At 36.5% G+C, this 19,602-nt stretch overlaps 1 protein-coding gene across 4 annotated transcripts in view; it reads left to right on the top strand.

Moving 5' to 3' along the window:
• PRKD1 (protein kinase D1) overlaps positions 1–19,602 on the top strand; it is a 142,881-nt gene that overhangs the window by 88,566 nt on the left and 34,713 nt on the right. For 3 of the 4 annotated variants that reach the window (XM_042791188.1, XM_033010339.2, XM_033010336.2), the window contains exons 3-5: positions 7,165–7,296; positions 8,033–8,193; positions 11,306–11,329. In XM_042791188.1, the coding sequence (XP_042647122.1) occupies positions 7,165–7,296; positions 8,033–8,193; positions 11,306–11,329 (317 nt within the window). The remainder of the gene's footprint in view (positions 1–7,164; positions 7,297–8,032; positions 8,194–11,305; positions 11,330–19,602) is intronic. The other variant, XM_042791189.1, reaches the window with a different exon arrangement.

Here is a 19,602-nt window from a genome sequence, read left to right as displayed (position 1 = left end):
GAAGCACGTGTGATCAGCCTTGTACTTTTGTTTTTTTTTTTGTCTCTATTGCTGGAGGATTGAGGGCATGCCACTTCTGCTTGGTCTGGGTGTTATCAAAACTTGCAAATGTCCTGTACCAGTTGCATTTAGCAAGTAGCAGGCTTCTGCTTGAGAGTTCAAAATTAAATTCTGAAAATTTATCTTGCTCTTCATCCTTGCCTCCTACAACCAATTACCTGCCAACTGTTAGCATTCATAATTTAAGATATTTTTCACCTAAAACACTGGGATAAAGCAATAATAGGTAAGGAAAACAAATTGAATGTTATTGGATTAGAAAGATTTTCCTTCATGTAAAATGTAGAGCGATGAAGTACTTACATATCCAGAAAGCTCATTAGATCCAAATTTTCCATATCCAAGTTTCCTTATTTCTTAGCAAAACAAATAAAGAAACAGAGTAATGTTAAATCTCTACATGTCTAGATTTTAGGAAGTTGTAATTTCTAATGTGTACTAGGGACCAGATAATCTTAGTTTAATTTTTAAATCAGACTTCAAGATGGAGATCAGAGATCAAATCTTTGGCTTGTATGAACTGCCCTAGCTCTGCTGACTTTGATGGGACTCTGAAAACTCAGACCATCTTTGATTTTCAGGATGGAATAACAAAAAGAATAAAATGCTTTCCTCTTAGCCCAGTGAAATTGTCTATACCATCATTAATTGTTATGGCTTAATCAGTGCTTGAAGTGAATATGTATAGTGTATGTGTTATGTATTTTTTAAGTGGTAAATGCCGGAAATTGTTGTAGGGAAGGACTCTGTTATTAGTGTCTGTGGGAAGTCAGCAGGATGCATTACTCTTAGAGGCATTCTAAATGGGAGATGGTAGCAGGAGAATGTCTGCTTTTCATAGCTGTGAGATACTGCTAATTGTGTGGTTGATGGTTTCTTATGCTGTGAGAGGCATGGATACTAGATGACAGCTCCCGTTACAGGAAGCTCTGTTGCTCATAATAGCAGAATCTCACCTCTGCTAATAGTTCAGAGCTCTTTTGGACTTGGAACACAAAACAATCAGTAAATCATTTGCCTCTTTTTGAAAGCAGGACCTTCCCTCTGTGAGTTGCAATAGCTTCTTGTGCTCATTTCCAGCTGTGCTGAATGATAGGTCTGCTCCTGAGCCTGGAACAAGGAGTACTAGCCATTAACAGCCAAGTCATTAACAGATTTGATGAAATAGTCTTGTCAAAACTGTTGTAGTTTCAATATCTGTGTTTTGGTGATACTAGCAATGCTTAAATAGATGATGACAAGTTAGCCTGAGAGTTAACAGTGTAACAGTATCATATTAAGAACATAATACTGCAGACTTCTGCAGAGTAGTAAGTTTTTTCAATATATGTTTGTAGGCATATTTGGAACCCCTTCTTTTTTTACTGCACAATACAGCCAGAAAGTTGCCTTCACAGCATCAGTGCTTTGTCAAAGCAAAAGGGTAGCCTGACATTACAGAAGCTGTTTTGTTAATAAGAAAAGTCTCCATCTAATTTGAAAAAAACCACGCTTTTGAAAAAAATACTTTATCTTCATCAACAGGGCTTTTATTTTTTCAGTCAATAACACAGGAGTATTCTGAAAGTTAAAACTTTGATTGTTAGTGGGTATATGAAAGCCTTTCTAGATGTGTAATTTTTAAAAGTAACATATTACAAGATGATGGAAGAAATTTAAAAGAACCACCTAATTCATATATGACTGCTTCTGGAATTGCATGCCCTTAAAATTTAAGCTGTGTTAGGTTTAGCTATAGAAAGTCAACTATGCCATACAGGTGGCAGAACAAGAAATATGAATTATCCATGTTTATACAGATTAAAGATTTGTGTAACTTGCTGGTTAACATAGTTCTTCCAGATCAAGTTCTGATGACACAATAGTTTCAGTGAATAGTGCTCTGTAATAACATAATTTCATGAGACAAGAAAACAGAATGCTGTCTGCATAGCCTGATGAGAATATGTAAATCTGAAGCCTAGAAAAACACTATATTTACCTTAAAAATTAAAACCCAAAACACTTCCATGCCTTTCAACAGAGTGGAACATTGCCAAAACAGTTTCAAAAGAAGGAGAAAGAATCATATTTTGTATTCTTTTTATTGCTGTATTCTGCAGTACTTGACAAATTTAAAGTTTTCTTAAAATAATATGCATTTTTTCTCTCTACCTTTTATTTTTGAGTATTTATTATGTCAGTATAAAACAATATGGTATTTTTAATATATCTTTATATAAAATGGTATGATATGCTCCAGTTATTCAGCCAGGAGGGTTGAAATGTAGAATAAGAATGGTATTTATCACTGCTTATCTTTTTGGTATATTTTTTTGATAATGCTGGAAGCATCCTAGAACTTGCTTCTGTTAAATTTTCAATCAACAGTTTGGTGTTCCTCATCTAGTACTTTGTTGTTAAGTTCAATTTCTTGCTGTACTTCTCTATGGGTGGTGCCTAAAAGTATCTTCAATCTGGGAGTAAGTCCTCTAGTAGTGATTTGTTGGGATGGTGGTCTACACTCCCTTGTATTCCAGCCCCAAAACTCGGTACAAAGGTAGTATCTGTAAATACTTCACTGTTCCTGAAACTGTTTCCTGCCTTTCCATGCTCTGTCTTTGGTTTCTGGAGCTTCTAAGCATAACTTTCAGTACCCTTCAGTTCAGGTGGACCCTTCATCAGTAGCTCCTGGTCCCTTAACATCACAGAAGCATAGTTTAGGTGTTCTCACAGTTCATGAAAAGTCAACAGTTTTGCCAATCAACTCATCCCTGCTGAGTTTTAATTCCAATACTTAGTGTTGTAGCAGATGTGGCACATACAGTAGGGTGAGTTCACCACGAAAACTACAGCCTAACCTAATGCAGGGCTATTTAAATCCAGCCATAATTCAACACAATTCACTTTTCTGTCAAGGAAAAAAATTCTGAATGTTAATTCAGTAATCAGTCAAACGCTCTGTCAAAACTTAAGCTTCCATTGAAAGGCAATTTCTTTGAAAATTGATCATCTCTGTTTTGGAACATGTACTGTACAAGAAATTGAAAGGTCATTTTAATGAAAAGAACCTATGTATGTAATACTACCTGTGTGTTTATAGCAACTGGTACAACAACTTCAAGTTCAGTACTTTGGGACGTTTCTTTACATTTTACTTCTGCCTCCCTAAAATTGCCTTAACATTATTACTGCTAAGTATGGTATTTGTTTGTAGCATGGACTGAGCAAAAGATATAATAAAGTAATTTTGAAATTATTTTTTTTTGCCTTGGGAGTAGAAACATATTTTATTACAAAACCACGAGCCATAGTAACCTGCTAATTAATTTGCAGGGAGACAAGAATGTTCAGTTACGGCTTTAATGGAGAGGATATCAGTTATTTCATTACCATCTGTGAAGGGGGTGTGGTGGGAAGAGACCAGTAAAACAAAAATGGACTTGAGAGAATGACAGTCAACAACAAAATACTTTCTGTCCACTTAACAGCTTCAGGTGGAACTTAATTCAGGACACAGGACGAGAGACAAATGATCAAATCCCGAAGGCAGAACTGCTTGTGGGAGGTTTTAATTTCAGATTTGCTTCTATAGAGATAACAGTATTTACTTTTCACAAAAGCTAGTACTTTAATATAAGGATATATTAAAATCTTTTTAAATCTATCATCTAAATTATTAAAATAAACTGAAATTACTGCTTTTTCTAAGTTTAGTTGTGTTTTTACTGCACTGTTCATACTATTTGAAAAAACACCCAAGAAATCCATGTAAAATTTCTCTCCAAACTTGAAGTTCAGCAAACGTCACTCACTCTGAATTTAAATACATGCATAATTTTAGGTAGGTATTCAAGGAAATAGGCATAAACTTACATACATACTGAAATCCTTTGCTAGATTGAGGCTTTCACATCACTCTTGTTTTACTAGTGCTTTGACTGTTATTTGTATGCTTTTAGAAACAACCTCAGGAAATTATTTTCAAAAACAGAAAGTTTACTTCTCTAAAATTTACATATATGTTATCAAAATTCATGGCTATCACATCTGAGGGTTTTATAGTAGTGTGTTCCTTATCTTCTCCCTTGGGGAGAAATGCATGCTCACTGAGTATTTTGTTCTAGTAAGCTTTTTGTTATGTACAAATTTAAACTAGAGACACAATAGCAAATAAGTGTATACTGCAGTTCTGTTGGAAGCCGGTGGGGCATGATGTTCCAGTTTTGGTGCTTATCCTTGAGAAAGCTCCCAGATATATTGCTTTTCCATGATCATTTTGTTATGCAAAGAAGTGGAGACGTTAATCACAATATTATTCATAAAACTGTAGGTGGATATGCTGTGCAAAATCCAGAATCAAGAGTCCTGAATGGGAGGAGTGAGGCTCTGAATTTATGTTGAAGTTTAGAAGGAAACAAGTAGGGAGATTCAAAAGCTTAGTGATGTGTTTATAGTGGTCTGCGTTGCTGAGGAGGTGTGTTGTAGCATGCTGTGTGACTGGAGTTTCCAAAATGCTGAAGACCATGTCTTCACATGTATATCACAGTTTCATAGACTAGGCAAGAGGAGAGGAAGGCATGAATTACCAAGGCCCAAAATGACTCCTTGGTAGTCTCTAGGAGAACAGATGGCAGAAAATATTCATGTCAGCTGTTTCCATATAAGACAACAATGGAGAATCCAACCTCTTTAAACTGTAGGCTGACGAGCACAGACGCTAGCATGCATTTTCAATGCAGAAGGGTCACAGCATGGCTGTGAACTCCTGAAAGTGTTTTCCTTGCTCCTCCTTCTCCAGTCCAACTTTTCTTTAGGTTCAGTATAATTTTCATCTATACCTTGATCTCTTCCTGATGCTGGGGTATCATAGCTCAGTTGGTATTCATATATGGTAGGACCATAGAGGTGTCTGTTGCCTGATAGTGACACCTTTTCCTTCTGGTGGCTGCATGCTGGTGATATAGAGGCCCAGAAAAATTAACCATCTTCAACTCCACAACCAATGATCTACTGGGGAGGTGTTGTCCTAATTTTTATCATATATCTTCAATGTGAAATTAAATAGAGAAGTTAATATGCCTGTATTTTGTTCTGTTTGTACAAGTGAAGAATAAATCTGTATTTTTATATTTTAAATAACATCAAAATATATTTTAAAGTTTGAGTGCTTGATCCTGCCAATGTCTTTTTTGATTTGGTCGGAACTGCAGAAAAACATCTGGTTCTATGCACAGAAAAGATGGTTGACTTTAAGTCCTAGACAAACAAAAATCACAGGCATTCTGTTTAACATCTAAAATGCATTCTGATGAGTTGTGTTTTCTACTATACTGAGGAGAGCATTGCCATTACAAAGTGAGCATTGCCTTAACAGTGAACTTTACTGCTGTAGTCTGGAAAAAAATAGAAAAATAACATACTTGAACAAGTATCCTTATGTGTTTGGAAGCCCTTGAGGCTGAAAAAAATGCCTGGCCTAAGACTGTTAAATAAATACAAAACTTTTATTTCAGATTCAGGATGTTCTAACGCCTCAGACTGTTTCATGAAGTCCTAATTTGATTAATTAAGTAAGCTTTTTAATGTGGCTTATTATGAAAACTAGGAACAGAATAATTCTGGGAAAATAAAATTAAATCCTGAATTAAATAAACTGTTAGGTGATTTAGATTGTTTTAATAAAAATTAAAAAAAGAAGGTTTGATATTGTTGCAGTGATTGGATCCTACTTTTGTGATGGTAATCCAAATACCTCTGTTAAAAGATCCTTAGACTGGTCGAGACTAGAAACATATTTTTCTGTGGACATTTTTGGAAAAGTTTTTCCTAAGAGTAGCAGTTTTGTGCACAGAAGGAACTGAGTCTGGGGAATAGGTCTTTATTGGTAATCCACTCTAATTAGTTAAAAACCTTTTCTTGATCAGTATACAGATTTTTGTTCCTCTTTTCATTAATACGCAAGGAATAAGCCAAGGGCTAAGGGTATTTGGATCTTTTAGGAATTCACTTGAACTGAACCATTTAAAAAAATGTTTTTTTTTTAATCTCAATTGCAAATCAGGAATGTATTTCTGTTGAGAGACGAAGCATTTCTATTAACTGGCTACATACTTGGTTCATTCATACTGATATCTGTGAAGAGCAAGCACACACTTAAATCACCTGTTTAAATGGCAGTCTGAATGAGATCAAATGTTTGCATACCTGCTTAATGTTTAACAATATTTGACAGATACTCTTTTTCATTAGACTATCTATGTTTAACATATTTAATGAAAAAGAAAATGTTTTATTAAAGTATATTTTTAAAAGTATTGTGGTACTGGCTACCTCTGTATGCTAAATAGTTCTTAAAGCACTGTCATAGTATATTTTTATAGTTTGCACTAGTGCCTTTAACTAGCCCCTATAACTTTTGCAACTGTTACACTAGTTGCAGGCTCATATCGCTTTGAAAGTATCAGTGCTTCAGGAAATGTACAGCAGTCTTCCAGAATGCTCTGCAGGGTTTTGTCTTTATTGATGATTGGGTGTATAATTACATGTTTTCTTTTTAAACCCTAATGTATATTTTCAACTTGAGCAATCAGATCACTGATGCCAACATAGGCTGCTGAAGTAGATACACTAAATGGTCAGCTGAAATGGCCTATGTTTAATACATTTTTCTTTACTTGTCAAAAAAAAAATAAACCACATTTCTTTACTGAATATGTTCAGTTCATCTTATGTATGTATACCTTCAGGTGTAGTGAGTCAAGTCTGTAAAAGAGTACTTTGAAAAATTTGAAACATTTGATTGAACTCTGGCAATTTCTGATAAATGTTTGATACACCTTTATCCTCCTGTGTTTTACTGGAAATATATTCTCAGAGAAGTTATTGCTACAAGTTTGTAAAAGCAGCTTTATTCTTTTTCCAGAGGTCATTGTAGTATGATGGTATATCATCGATCTTTTTATCTTCAAAATATAGTACAATGGCCAATAAAAAATTGGAAGTTCATTATCATTGTGACCAAACAGAGTTTTGCTTTGTCCTGTGATAAAAGTAGTGCATAAATGAAGCATGTTAGTTACGTTACTAATTTTAGTAATATTTTGAATGATCTTGTTGTTACAGCTTCTGCTACGTTTGAAGACTTTCAAATCCGGCCCCATGCTCTTTTTGTACATTCATATCGAGCACCAGCCTTTTGTGACCATTGTGGAGAAATGCTGTGGGGGCTGGTGCGCCAGGGACTCAAATGTGAAGGTAAGCTGCAGTGAGATGCAATTTTTCAGTCTCAGGAAGAGACCTGTCCATTCCACTTATGCACGTTGTCTCTGATGCTGCTTTTAAATTGGTTAGGGAACAAAAAAATGACAGTAACTAGATGTGGTAAGAACTATCAAAATAATTAACTGATTAAAGAACTAATCCTTTTGACTGCTCTGAGGCCTCCTAGATATGGGTTTGTAACATGAAGTGCAAAAAAAATTGGTCTGTATGTATTTTTAAGAAAAGGTTTTCTGTGTCTTACACTTCCTTTATGAGCCTGAGCCTGTATCTCATTATATATCACATAAATTCAGATCATTTATCTGAAATTACTGTCAGTCCATATGGGGTTGTAATAGCTATCTTTCATCATTTTGCCACAGCTTTTTGACTCCTGGCAGACTGTATCTAATGGAATATACCATTTTCAGTGAAAGACTTCCTTACCTCCCAAATGCCGATCACAGAAATTTCCTGCACTTTGGGACCATAGATTTTTTAAAAATCAAAGAAAAAAACACTTGTTATAGATATTACTATTCATAGTTTATAACATTATCTCTCTAAAAATTTGTAGAATATAAGAGCTAAATCATCAGAGTAGAAGAAAAAAGTTTACTCTAAAATAAGGGTGGGGGTTTTGAATTCTTGGGTTTTTTTAAGGAAAAAAAATTCTTTGCTTTTTCTAGCAATAAACCATAATCAGATGGTTTTAAATTTCTATTCTCAGGCTGTGGTCTAAATTACCATAAGAGATGTGCGTTTAAAATACCTAACAACTGCAGTGGTGTACGGAAAAGGCGCCTGTCAAACGTGTCCCTAACAGGACTCAGCACGGTTCGGACAGTTTCTGCAGAACCATCGCCCAGCGTCCCGGATGAAGCCCTTTTGGTATGGGATTCCCTAGCTATAGAGGTGATGGGTGTTGCTGATAAGAAACCATGACATTTAGTGCTATAGGATCTGGTTTTGCCTGTTACAGACTGCAGAGGACTGTGTTATGTAAATTATAAAACATTGTTGTGAGAAAAGGCACCTTGATGTAAAAGGAAGGTCACCAGTTTAAGGTATATGGGTTTAAGGTATGTGTCACTTCTGATAATCCCAGGAGTCTCCTCCCTTTGTCAAGAATTAGGTTATTTTGAAGGTCTAAAACTACCACCTATGCTAATGTGAATAGTTGCATCTTTGAGGATGTCTCCTCTGGAACTAGAAGTTGAATTTCTTCTTCCATTCACTTATGATACAGGAAAGACTTGCCTCAGGAGAACACTGTGACCCAGACACCATGGTATCAAACTGAGTATCTGTCATAGTCAAGGCTGTAGCTAATTATTGGGGCCTGTGTATTTAGCATATTTCTAAGTGTTTGGAGGAAAGTAGGAGAAATCTCCGTTATTTTCTTAAACAGAGCTTTGTGGTGAGTGCATGTATAAGTCTGTATATAAATATGTGTATGTGTATATGTAGATGTACAGTATACACACAGGCACACATAAATATATGGTATACTTGTATATGCATTAATGTAGTAGTTTTCCATCATGAAAAGAACTCTTCAGAGAACAAAATGTAATGCCTATAGGAAAGATGGGGAGGGACTCTTTATCAGGGAGTGTAGGAATAGGATGAGGGTGTAATGGTTTTAAACTGAAAGAGGGTAGACTTAGATTAGACATAAGGAAGAAATTCTTTCCTGTGAGGGTGGGGAGACACTGGCACAGGTTGCCCAGAGCAGCTGTGGCTGCCCCCTCCCTGGCAGTGTCCAAGGCCAGGCTGGACGGGGCTGGGAGCAACCTGGTCTGGTGGAAGGTGTGCCTGCCCGTGGCAGGGGGGTTGGAACTAGATGATCTTGAAGGTCTCTTCCAACCCAACCCATTCCGTGATTCTATGACTGGAGTGAATTAGAATGATATGTATTTTTTTTTCTTTGGCACTTTTGTTCCTTTTATGACTCATGGTCATAATATACTTGAATAGTTAAGAATTTACACTGTGTGTGAATGAATCCACTTCTAAGTGAAAGTTTTGAAAACCTTAAGGTTTAAAAGAGAGGAAGGAATTTATAAGTACACACAACAATTATCATGTTTTCATCTCAATTAGAATATTAAACTTATTAAACTTGACATACTAAAAGGACACTATTGCAAATGATGTAAATCTGGTGTTATGTGCAGTGACATCTATGAACCATAATTATGTGCTTATGCTACTGATTATCATTAGCCTAAAGCTACTTGGAAATTAAGGTTAACATTATGAATCTGTATTTTTAATTGAAAAGCTGCATAAATGCATAAGGTGTTTAAGTTCTGGAAAAACTGAAGCAACAAATCTTTATACAATATTTATAATTCTCAGTAGGTTGTTTCAGAAATTCTGACTTATTCAGACAAGACAAAAATTTTGAGGAAGGCTGATCCTAATTCTTAATTGTTTCTGGAATTTTGCTTAAAAATTTGTATGAATGAGTGCTCTGGTATACTCTCTATAAATATTCACTGTACTGTACAGTTACAAGATAGCAAAAATTTTAAATTTGAAAAAACTTTTAATTATATGACTCTGTTGTTTGCCAATAGATTCTTATATGAAATACCTGTTTTGCAATGTTACATATTTTAACACTGCTGAAAATATTAAAAGTTCCAGTGAAGAAATACAGTACGTTTCATAAATATATTGCAGGCTATACTTCTCTAAGAACTTGTAATCATCAGTGTACTCTTGCTGATGATTCAGAGCATCACACACACATGCATGCACAAAGAAGATACATTTACAGTAGGTACATGGATGGGCATTAGCCTAGAGAAATGAAATAGCTTTCCAATTTCACTTTTATTTCAGGAAATCATGGTATCATTTGCCAGATTTTCACAAGTGCTCTCACATATGTCTTCTATATCTCTTTTATTATGGTTTGGGTTTTTTTTTGCATTGAACGTATTTCAATTTTTTTTCCTTTTTATTTAAGTGTGCATAAGCTTTGTCAGTTCTGTATTCGATCTGTCCTTTGGACTACATTCTTCTGCAGTACTTGTGAGATAAGTTTTATGGCATTTTATATGGTGGCACCAATCAAAGCATGCACTTTGGAATGTGTTTAATTTTTCTACAATCTGTGTAAATATACTAAGAAATATCATCCTTGTTCACAAAAGCTATCATTCATTATTAGTATTGAAGTGACATTTGAAACTGGTAACAAAATAGAACCTCTGTTTGGGACCACTGATTTCAATCAGATATATGTCAATTATTTAAACAGGACTAAAATAAATGTTTTTTTTACCCCTATTTACTATGTAGAGTCAGAGAAGTTGAGAGAGATGTTGTTCCTGGAGATCTTTCATAGATGGGTTTATTAACTAAGTTATGATTTCAGAACCTTTTTGTTGTTGTGTGAACCAGAAAGAACCTAACTTTAGCTCACAATGTTAAATTTAGCTTGTAAGTCTGGCTTCTGGAAAAATACCACTTATGAAGTGAAGAAGTTATGTCCTAACTTAGGAAATTGTGGCATTAGAAATGTCTTTTAGACAGGATGATGTGGAATCCTACAAAGGGTTCTTTAAGAATCCTTTCATAGGGAATCACCACACACAGACAGTTTCAGTTTGAGTATAAATGTTTATATTAGCCAGTAAAGCATTTAATTTGAGCTGAAAATTGACTGGGGACTATATTTGAGTGCAGCTTTAAAAATCTATCTCCAAAGAATAAAACCTGGGCAATAAGCTTCGTTGATTCTTAACTTAGGAGTGTAAAACTCATCAACAGAAGTGCTAAAACCAAGTAGAACTAGGAGGATGCTATGTAACCCAGATTTTTACCTGTCATAGCTCAAATGCAATTCTTTTGCATTCTGTTCTATAACATAGAATGAGAGTATAAAATAATTGCACATTCATGCTCGCTTCTAAAGTAACATTATTTTCTGTCTTTTTCTCCCCTTTACTTCTTTGTTCTGTTTCTTCTTTTCAACTTCCTGTCTCAGTCTCCTGTCAGCCCTGGCTATGAGGTATGTACTGAATTTACTCTGCTCCCTATCATGCTATCAGAAACATCCTCTTTTATGATTATCAGTGTCAATGTGAAGAAATGCAGGAATTTAATCAGATTAGTATATTATAAACTTCAGAACAAGAGAGCATTTGTTTTTCTTTTAGAAAGAGTATACCCAGTGCGAAACTGCAAAGTCCAGATTCCAAAGTGAAGGTCATAATTCTTATACTAAACAGTAAAATTAGCTAACATTAAAATATTTTGATACAAAAGTGGCTTTTTCATTTCTTAGGCATGTTAGAGGTCATTGGTTGGACTGAAGCCCTTTTTTACTGGTAGTAACACATGGGAAGAAAATTTTAACTTTACTTTCAGAACATTGGGAGTTTGTTGGAGTAATATAGAAAATAAACATTTTATTTTAAGCTGAACAACCTGACTTTTAAGTGCTCACCAGCAATTAACTTCTAATACCATAATGCAGTGTAGGAGCTTTTTTTCAGAATATGGTTGCATTAAAAAAACAAACAAACAAACAAACAAATAACAAACAACAACAACAAGAAAAAAAACAAAACAAAACAAAACAAAAAAAACCCAAAAAGCAAAAAAGAACAAAACCAAAACCCAAACAGTCAAGGATTCTGTATTTCTGTGGAAATAAGCATGAACAGTGTACAACTAAGTTACAGCTATATATAAGAAGAGTATCAAGTCTAAATGAGAAAACTATTTTTTTTTCATGGGTATTTCATGTAAAAGGTTGACCTCTTTGGCTTTCAGAATGGATTTTCCAAAAAAGTTTGCTTTGTGTTTAAAGTTTCAAAAGTTTCTGAAACTATGAAATGTTGGCATCTTTCCCTTGCAGAATATATTTGAGATGCAGCCAGAGAAGAATAGACTTTGCAAAAGTTTTTCTTTTTAGAAATACTACATAGTTATTCTGAGGAATATTTTGTTATGCTGAGATGAAGTTTATCATGGCCAAACATGTATCTCTTTGAAAGAGATAACTTTATTTCTTCCTAAAACACATACATTCTTATTGTAGTGTGCCCCAGAATTACAACTCCACACAATACCCATACAAGAATACAAACAAGCATATACAGAACAGTTTTGTAATATCTCAGGTAATTTTATTCTAAGTATGTGCTATCTGAAAACTGGTGAATCAGTCAATCTAAATGGTGATTGATTATCCTAAATTATCGGTAATAACAAGCAGTAATGAAAGAAATAAAGATATCTGGAGGAAAACCAAAATCATGTTTCTTTTATAAAAGAAAATGTTAGCTGTCTATGTTTTTACTTTAAAATATATTTATGTGACACAATAGAATTTTATTTCTATTTAATACATTTCCATTATTTTGGTAAGTTTTAATCATTATTTTAGAAATTATAAATGTTGACATGTTAAGGTAATCTTATAGACACATTGAAAGTAATTTCTCAGAAAAAGCCTAGCTGAGCTTTGCATTTAAAATAGGAGTGCTGTGTCTCACGGGGCACAGGTAAGTGGAATATTACAGAGCTACTTACATAGTATCTTTGCTTTTTGATGAAGAATCGGGAATTAGTTCTTACTAAGTATTTTAAAATTCAAATAATTTTAGTTAAAAAGCCTATTTACGTATCACTGACAGACTACAAAGCACCAGGTGTTGCCTGCCTCTATAGATTTGTTATAAGCAGAGCTGGCTTGAGGCTTTTCAGCTATATATAGAAGGGTGATTTTGCAGAACTGGAACAGTAAAGCCTCTGGGAGGGAATTGTCCTGAGTTATAAGTGGCCATTCTCTCTTTCTTCCCTTGTACCCAGCTGTTAATACAGCTGCTTTTTTCTCTTACTCTGCTGAAATAGAGTCCTCGTTTCCAGTGACTCAAAAATTCACTCTCTACAAAGCTTTCCTTTTCCACACTGGGACAGAAGATGCACCTCCTTTTCCTGGTTTCAGTCTCTACAGAACCTCATATGCCTCCGCAGTTTACTGGACAGGAAAAAAGGAACCCTTTAGGGAAGGGTTAAAGAAGAGCTAGGGTGTTGCAGCTGAGAGCACCAAGGTGCCTTAAGCCAGTTGTAATTAGTAGGAGTCCTTTTCTGATGGTTAGAGTTCATTAGACTGAAGATCCTCAGAGGCAAAATTAGTATTTCCTCTTGAAGGCAGACACTCAAGTTAACTGTGAATTAATACCACTCATAGTTATGAAGTTGTCCTTCCATGCTCCAGTGATGTATACAGCACATTCCTCTCTGTTTTATGGGAACTTAATTTCAGTGTGCTTGTTTGTTTAATGAAAAACCCTATGCTATTTTGGGGAATGGTCCTGGAAAAGTTTTGAGGTCCAAAATCTAGTTATTATTTAAAAATAAAAGAAGTGTAAAATATAGGCTGTGGACTAAACCAATCCTAAGTATTGTTTGCATTGATTTAGTGCCAGATTCACAAGGTGAATCTAGGGTCATGCACTGAACAGAACTGAGAATCAAGAACTCAATGAATCTGACACTGAAATATATAGGAATTGAAGTTAGTTCCACAATCTTTTAGGTATACTTTTTTTTGTTTTCTTGCTTTGTACAGTTATTTAAAATATTAAAACATATTAAAGGTAAAAATCAACAAAAATTATTTAAAATTTAGTTCTTTTTTTTCGTAAAGCATTTCATGCCTATGACATTCAAAGTCCAACAGAATCCTGAACTAAATCACTGTGGGATATGGAACGTAAATTTGGAATGGTTTACCATACACACTGCTGTGCCATTAAATAATACTCCCTGTACTAATTGCCATGCACTAAATACTGTAGGACTGAATTTCATGTGACTCAATTCAAGCTGCATTAGAGCTTTTCTGACCTAACTTGCCCCAATATGATCGTTTCAGAAGTCATTATAGCTAGATGAGATCTAAAAGATGGTCAAAACAATTATTTTAAGTTAAAAGATGCATATTTAGGAAAGCTTTAATTGTGCACTTAATGTTTTCCAAATATCTGGGGAGGTAGGTAGAGAAGAAAATGGTAAACAGCATAAGACATACATGTTCTGAAACTTCATATGTGCCATGTCTACTCATGTTTTTGAATGCAACTTGTTTGTTTTATGGGCATTTGATTATTCAGCTTCAAAGAGGAGCAAGGTTCAGGTTGTTCTTGTTCTCGGGTAATTACCACTTGTTCTTAAATCCCCTGTTTTGTTTTTAGAGAAGACATACAGTAATAATAGTTGTCAGCTTATGATCCTTCATATAAGTCACCATAGCTTAAACTGAGGACTTGTAGATGATCTGCAACAGTGACAGCATGAATTCTTTAGGAGTGTATGGTACATCTAAGCAAATGTACACTCAGAGCTAAGTTCTTATAGTTTCTAAGTACTAACACAAGGGTTTGCACATATTGAAAATACAAAAAAGTGGCAAATCCTGCAGCACGTTTAACTTTCCTATAGCATCTCTGAAACATTCATGTTAGTGCTGGGTCTTGTGAAATGGTACAAGATCCCAAAGTGCAATTTGTATTTTGAGGAATAGAGTCAATTGGCATGACCTTGTATCTTTACTTACCTGACCAAACATGTTCAGTGGTGCTTTCTGTTTTAATATATAAGCTTCTTTTTGTAGAATCATAGAATGGTTTGTGTTAAAAGGGACCTTAAAGATCATTTAGTTCCAACCCCCCTGTCACGGGCAGGCACACCTTCCACCAGACCAGGTTGCTCAAAGCCCCGTCCAACCTGGCCTTGGACACTGCCAGGGAGGGGGCAGCCACAGCTTCTCTGGGCAACCTGTTCCAAGGTCTCACCACTCTCACAGTGAAGAATTTTTTCCTTATATCTAATCTAAATCTACCTTCTTTCAGTTTAAAACCATTACCCCCTCATCCTATTCCTGCACTCCCTGATAAAGAGTCCCTCCCCATCTTTCCTGTAGGCCCCCTTTAAGTACTTGGAAGTCCACTATAAGGTCTCCCTGGAGCCTTCTCTTCTCTAGAGTGAACAACACCAACTGTCTCAGCCTGTCCTCATAGGAGGGGTGTTCCAGCTCCCTGATCATCTTGCTTGAGCAGGTCCATGTCCTTCTTACATTGGTGGCCCCAGAGCTGGATACAGCACTGCAGGTGGGGTATCATAGGAGTGGAGTAGAGGAGGAGAATACCCTCCCTCAACCTGCTGGTCACACTTCTTTTCTGATGCAGCCCAGGATGCGGTTGGCTTTCTGGTCTATGAGTGCACATTGCTGGCTCATATTCAGTTTTCCATGCACTAATATCCTCAGATCCTTTTCCACAGGGCTTCTCTCAATACGCTCATTGCCCAGCCTCTATTTGTGATTGGGATTGCCCCTACCCATGTGCAGGACAAATCAGAGGTAAAAATGTTGTGCAGAACAGTGTCAAATGCTTTGCACAAGTCCAGGTAGATGACATCAGTTGCTCTTCCCTTATCCACCAAAGCTGTAACTCCATTGTAGAAGGCCACCAAATTTGTCAGGCACAATTTGTCCTTAGTGAAGCCACGTTGGCTGTCACCAACCACCTCCTTATTTTCCATGTGCCCTAGCATAGTTTGCGGGGGGATACGCTGCATGATCTTGACAGGCACAGAAGTGAGACTGACTGGCCTGTAGTTCCCTGGGTCTTGCTTTTTTCCCTTTTTAAAAATGGGTGTTATGTTTCTCCTTTTCTAGTCAGTGGAAACTTTACCAGACTGCCATGACTTCTCCAGTATGTTGGATGGTGACTTAGCCACTTCATCTGCCAGTTCTCTTAGGACCCCTGGATGCATGCCATCAGGTCCCATCAACTTGTTCACCTTCATGTTCCTTAGATGGTCTCAAACCTGATCTTCTCCTGCAGTGTGTGGGTCTTCATTCTCCCAGTCTCTGCCTTTGCCTTCTGCAACACCAACAGTGTGGCTGAAGCACTTGCTGGTGAAGACTGAGGCAAAAAAGTAATTGAGTACCTCAGCCTTCTCCATATCCTGGGTAACCAACTCTTCCATTTTTCTTCTGGAGAAGGCCCACATTTTCCCTAGTCTTCCTTTTGCCACTGATGTACCTATAGAAGCTTTTTTTGTTGCCCTTGATGTCCCTGGCCAGATTTAATTCTATCAGGGCTTTGGCCTTCATAACCTGACCCCTGGCTACTTGGACACTTTCTCTGTATTCCTTCCAGGCTACCTGTCCTTGCTTCCACCCTCTGTAGGCTTCCTTTTTGTGTTTGAGCTTGTTCAGGAACATCTTGTTCATCCATGCAGGCTTCCTGAGCTTGGAGGGGGTGGTGCCTGAATATTAACTAGCTTTCTTGGACCCTTATTTCCTACAGGGCTTTATCCCATGTTACTCTGCCAAGCAGATCCCTGAAGAGGCCAAAGTCTGCTCTCCTGAAGTCCAGGGTAACGAGCTTCCCATGCACCCTCCTCACTGCATTAAGGATCTTGAACTCCACCATTTCATGGTCACTGCAGCCAAGGCTGCCCTTGAGCTTCACACTCCTCACCAGCCCCTCCTTGTTGGTGAGAACAAGGTCCAGCATAGCATTCATTGTTAACATCCTACTGCCCCCAAACTTCCCCTCTTTAGATGAGCCTTGCCAAGCTGATTTGTCTAGACCTCCACTGTCCAATGCCAAAACTTTTTCCAAACCAGTGGCTGTGGTTAAGCCCAAAGACTTCATGGTTATCCCTGATTCAGTAAGGATGGTATGGAGACAGTGTCATATGGGACATATTTCACAGACATTGGGGAGGGTAGCAATATTCATATGTGATAGGGTGAATCAGAATTGTGCTAAGATTCTCTGACAGGTTTTATCATTAATTGTAACTTGGCTATGACACCTTTGTTTCATGGTACATTTTTTTTTTTTTTCTTATTAGTTCTATGCAGTAGGCACAACTGAGCTGCTGAGTCTGATTGATGATGTGGGCATTCTAGTAGTGCGAGAGCCTTACATGGAAATAATTTATTACTTAAAATTGTTATACTTAAAATTATGAATCACATAATAGAATATCAAACTAAACCTAATATTTTTGAACAAACTTGCATCTGTAAGATGCAGGAAAAAAAGCTTTGTGCTATATTAGCCCTGCTATGCCTGCTGGCACTAGAAAATCCTTTGTTAACAAAGGGCTTTTGTTTTGGGAAATCCCTGACTCTGAGAAGTCAGTGTAGTCACACAATGACTGCTGAAACCCAGCAATCTTCTCTTGTTACTTTACAAAATAAGGCAGGTTACAGACAGAGCATTCAAACCACTGTTTGCTGGTATTGATGTCTGAGTGGAGGAACAGGGTACATAATAATTTCCATCTGTGGATAGTTTTGTATTAACAGCTTGTACTGAAGTCAGTTCTTTGATGTGTTTACACATGTGACACTGAAGTGTTTTTCAGACCATAGCTATCTAACTATGGTGCTTGTAGGATTAAATCATACACTTGACTTAAAGAGAAGAGTACAAGAAGCCTCAAAAGACAACACAGTTGATTGCAGTCTAAGTGTGGTATTTCAATATATTTAACTGAAGATTTGTTCCCTTGAATTCACTTAATTACAGTCACATAGTTTAATTTGTAAAAGGAAGTCAACATTTGCATTGCATTAAGAACATAGTAGTTCCTGTGGTTACATAGATATCTAGCATCTCATTTGACAGTAGCTTCCTGTGAAGAAATTGTATGTGGACATATTAAGGCTTTATCCTCTGCATTCAATATAGGAAGGAAATGCATGTTTCAACAAGTATGCTTCAACACTGAAAATGAAACTTTATGTGGACAGTTACTGCTGTTTTGTTTGGATTTAAATATACATCACTTTTCTCAGTTGTCCAAGTAAATTAAAAAACACTAGCTTGTGATAGTTTGTTTCTTTTGTTAAGACAAACACTTCAAAATTGTAGGAATACCTGTGTTGTTTTTGATTTAATATCTCAGTGTAAAGAACAGGAATAATGTCACAATACTTTTTACATACTGAGCCTGCAAAAGGTTAGCACTTATTTGTGAACAGTTTTGAAAAATTAGACATTTAGGAGGGTATAGGATGTGTAGCCTCTTCTGAGTGAAGGTTTCTGACTTGAATGTGTTTCTGCAAGAATGATTTAAAATAAGATGATCAAATGTCAAAACTGAAGTATTTTATTTTCTGACTCCTATAACATGAAGCGCTTCAGTAACGTTTTGTCACAATCCTTGGGACATTTTTAGTGGGACTGTTGAAATCTTTTGAAATAAGTCAGGCGAACAGCAGCCTGTTTTATATTTTAGACTAGCCTGTGCAGCTGGATTGCAGGGCTGATCCTTGTCTTTTCTCCCAAGAGGCCAATTCTGCATCCAGACAGTCAGCTTTTATTCTTTCCCATTAGTTGCTTCAGCATCTCCCTAAAGTTTCTTTGATTTCTGTGCTTGGGAGGGGTGGATGTGGTTCTAGAAGACAGTCTTATCACCCAGGTAATAAAACCAGCTGAATCCATTGGCAGGGAATCAGTATTTATTTCAGTTTCTTAGTTGTATTTTGCAATGGATTTGGACAAGATGTCCTGATGAGCTATTTTTGCTTTTAGGGTAGCAGTTATATGGAGGACTGTCTCCTTCGTGCGATGACAGGATTCTGTACAATGTCTTTGTGCTTCTGGCCACTGTAGATAAATTGTTGTGTCCTTGAATAGCTTTTAACAAAGCTTACCAGATAAACCATGAGTTGCTTCAGTATATTCCAAAATGTGAAGAAATTGAACAAGAAGGAAGGGCAAGGCATCAGCTAATACGAATCATACAGAATGCCCCATGTTGGGGAAAAGCTTGACACCTCTCCCTTCATGGAATTAAAAAAAAAAAAAATTTCAAAATAAAAAGAGTTAGCAAACACTGGATTCTATTAGATATTCTCATACTTTAAGGCATAATTGAAATGAAGTCTCGGGCTGTGATCAGTGTCACTGGCTTGGTTGGACATCCATACAGTTAAATATCTGCACATATTTCTTTATGTTCATGGTCACTTTTGGAAGATCATATTCTGAGCTGTTAAAGTATAGATTACCTTGCTGGGATGATTGCTCTAAAGGACTGTTTAGTGTTTGGAGCTGCACAGGCTGTTAGTTTCCATGGTGTAATCCAGTTAAGCAATCATTTCCTGGGAAGTTTCCAGCTTTGCTGAGTCAGTAGTCTGGCCGACTACCAGGAAAAACTAATTTATCTTTCTAACAAGCCAGGCACACCGGCTGAAAAAGAAGGTGCTTTGTGGAAGAGATTCTTGCTGTTGCAGTGAGAACA

The sequence above is a fragment of the Tyto alba genome, unplaced genomic scaffold, assembly GCF_018691265.1.
Source record: "Tyto alba isolate M040663 unplaced genomic scaffold, T.alba_DEE_v4.0 Super-Scaffold_18, whole genome shotgun sequence".
Classification (NCBI taxonomy): Eukaryota; Metazoa; Chordata; class Aves; order Strigiformes; family Tytonidae; genus Tyto; species Tyto alba.
This window is presented reverse-complemented; position numbering and strand designations above follow the sequence as displayed.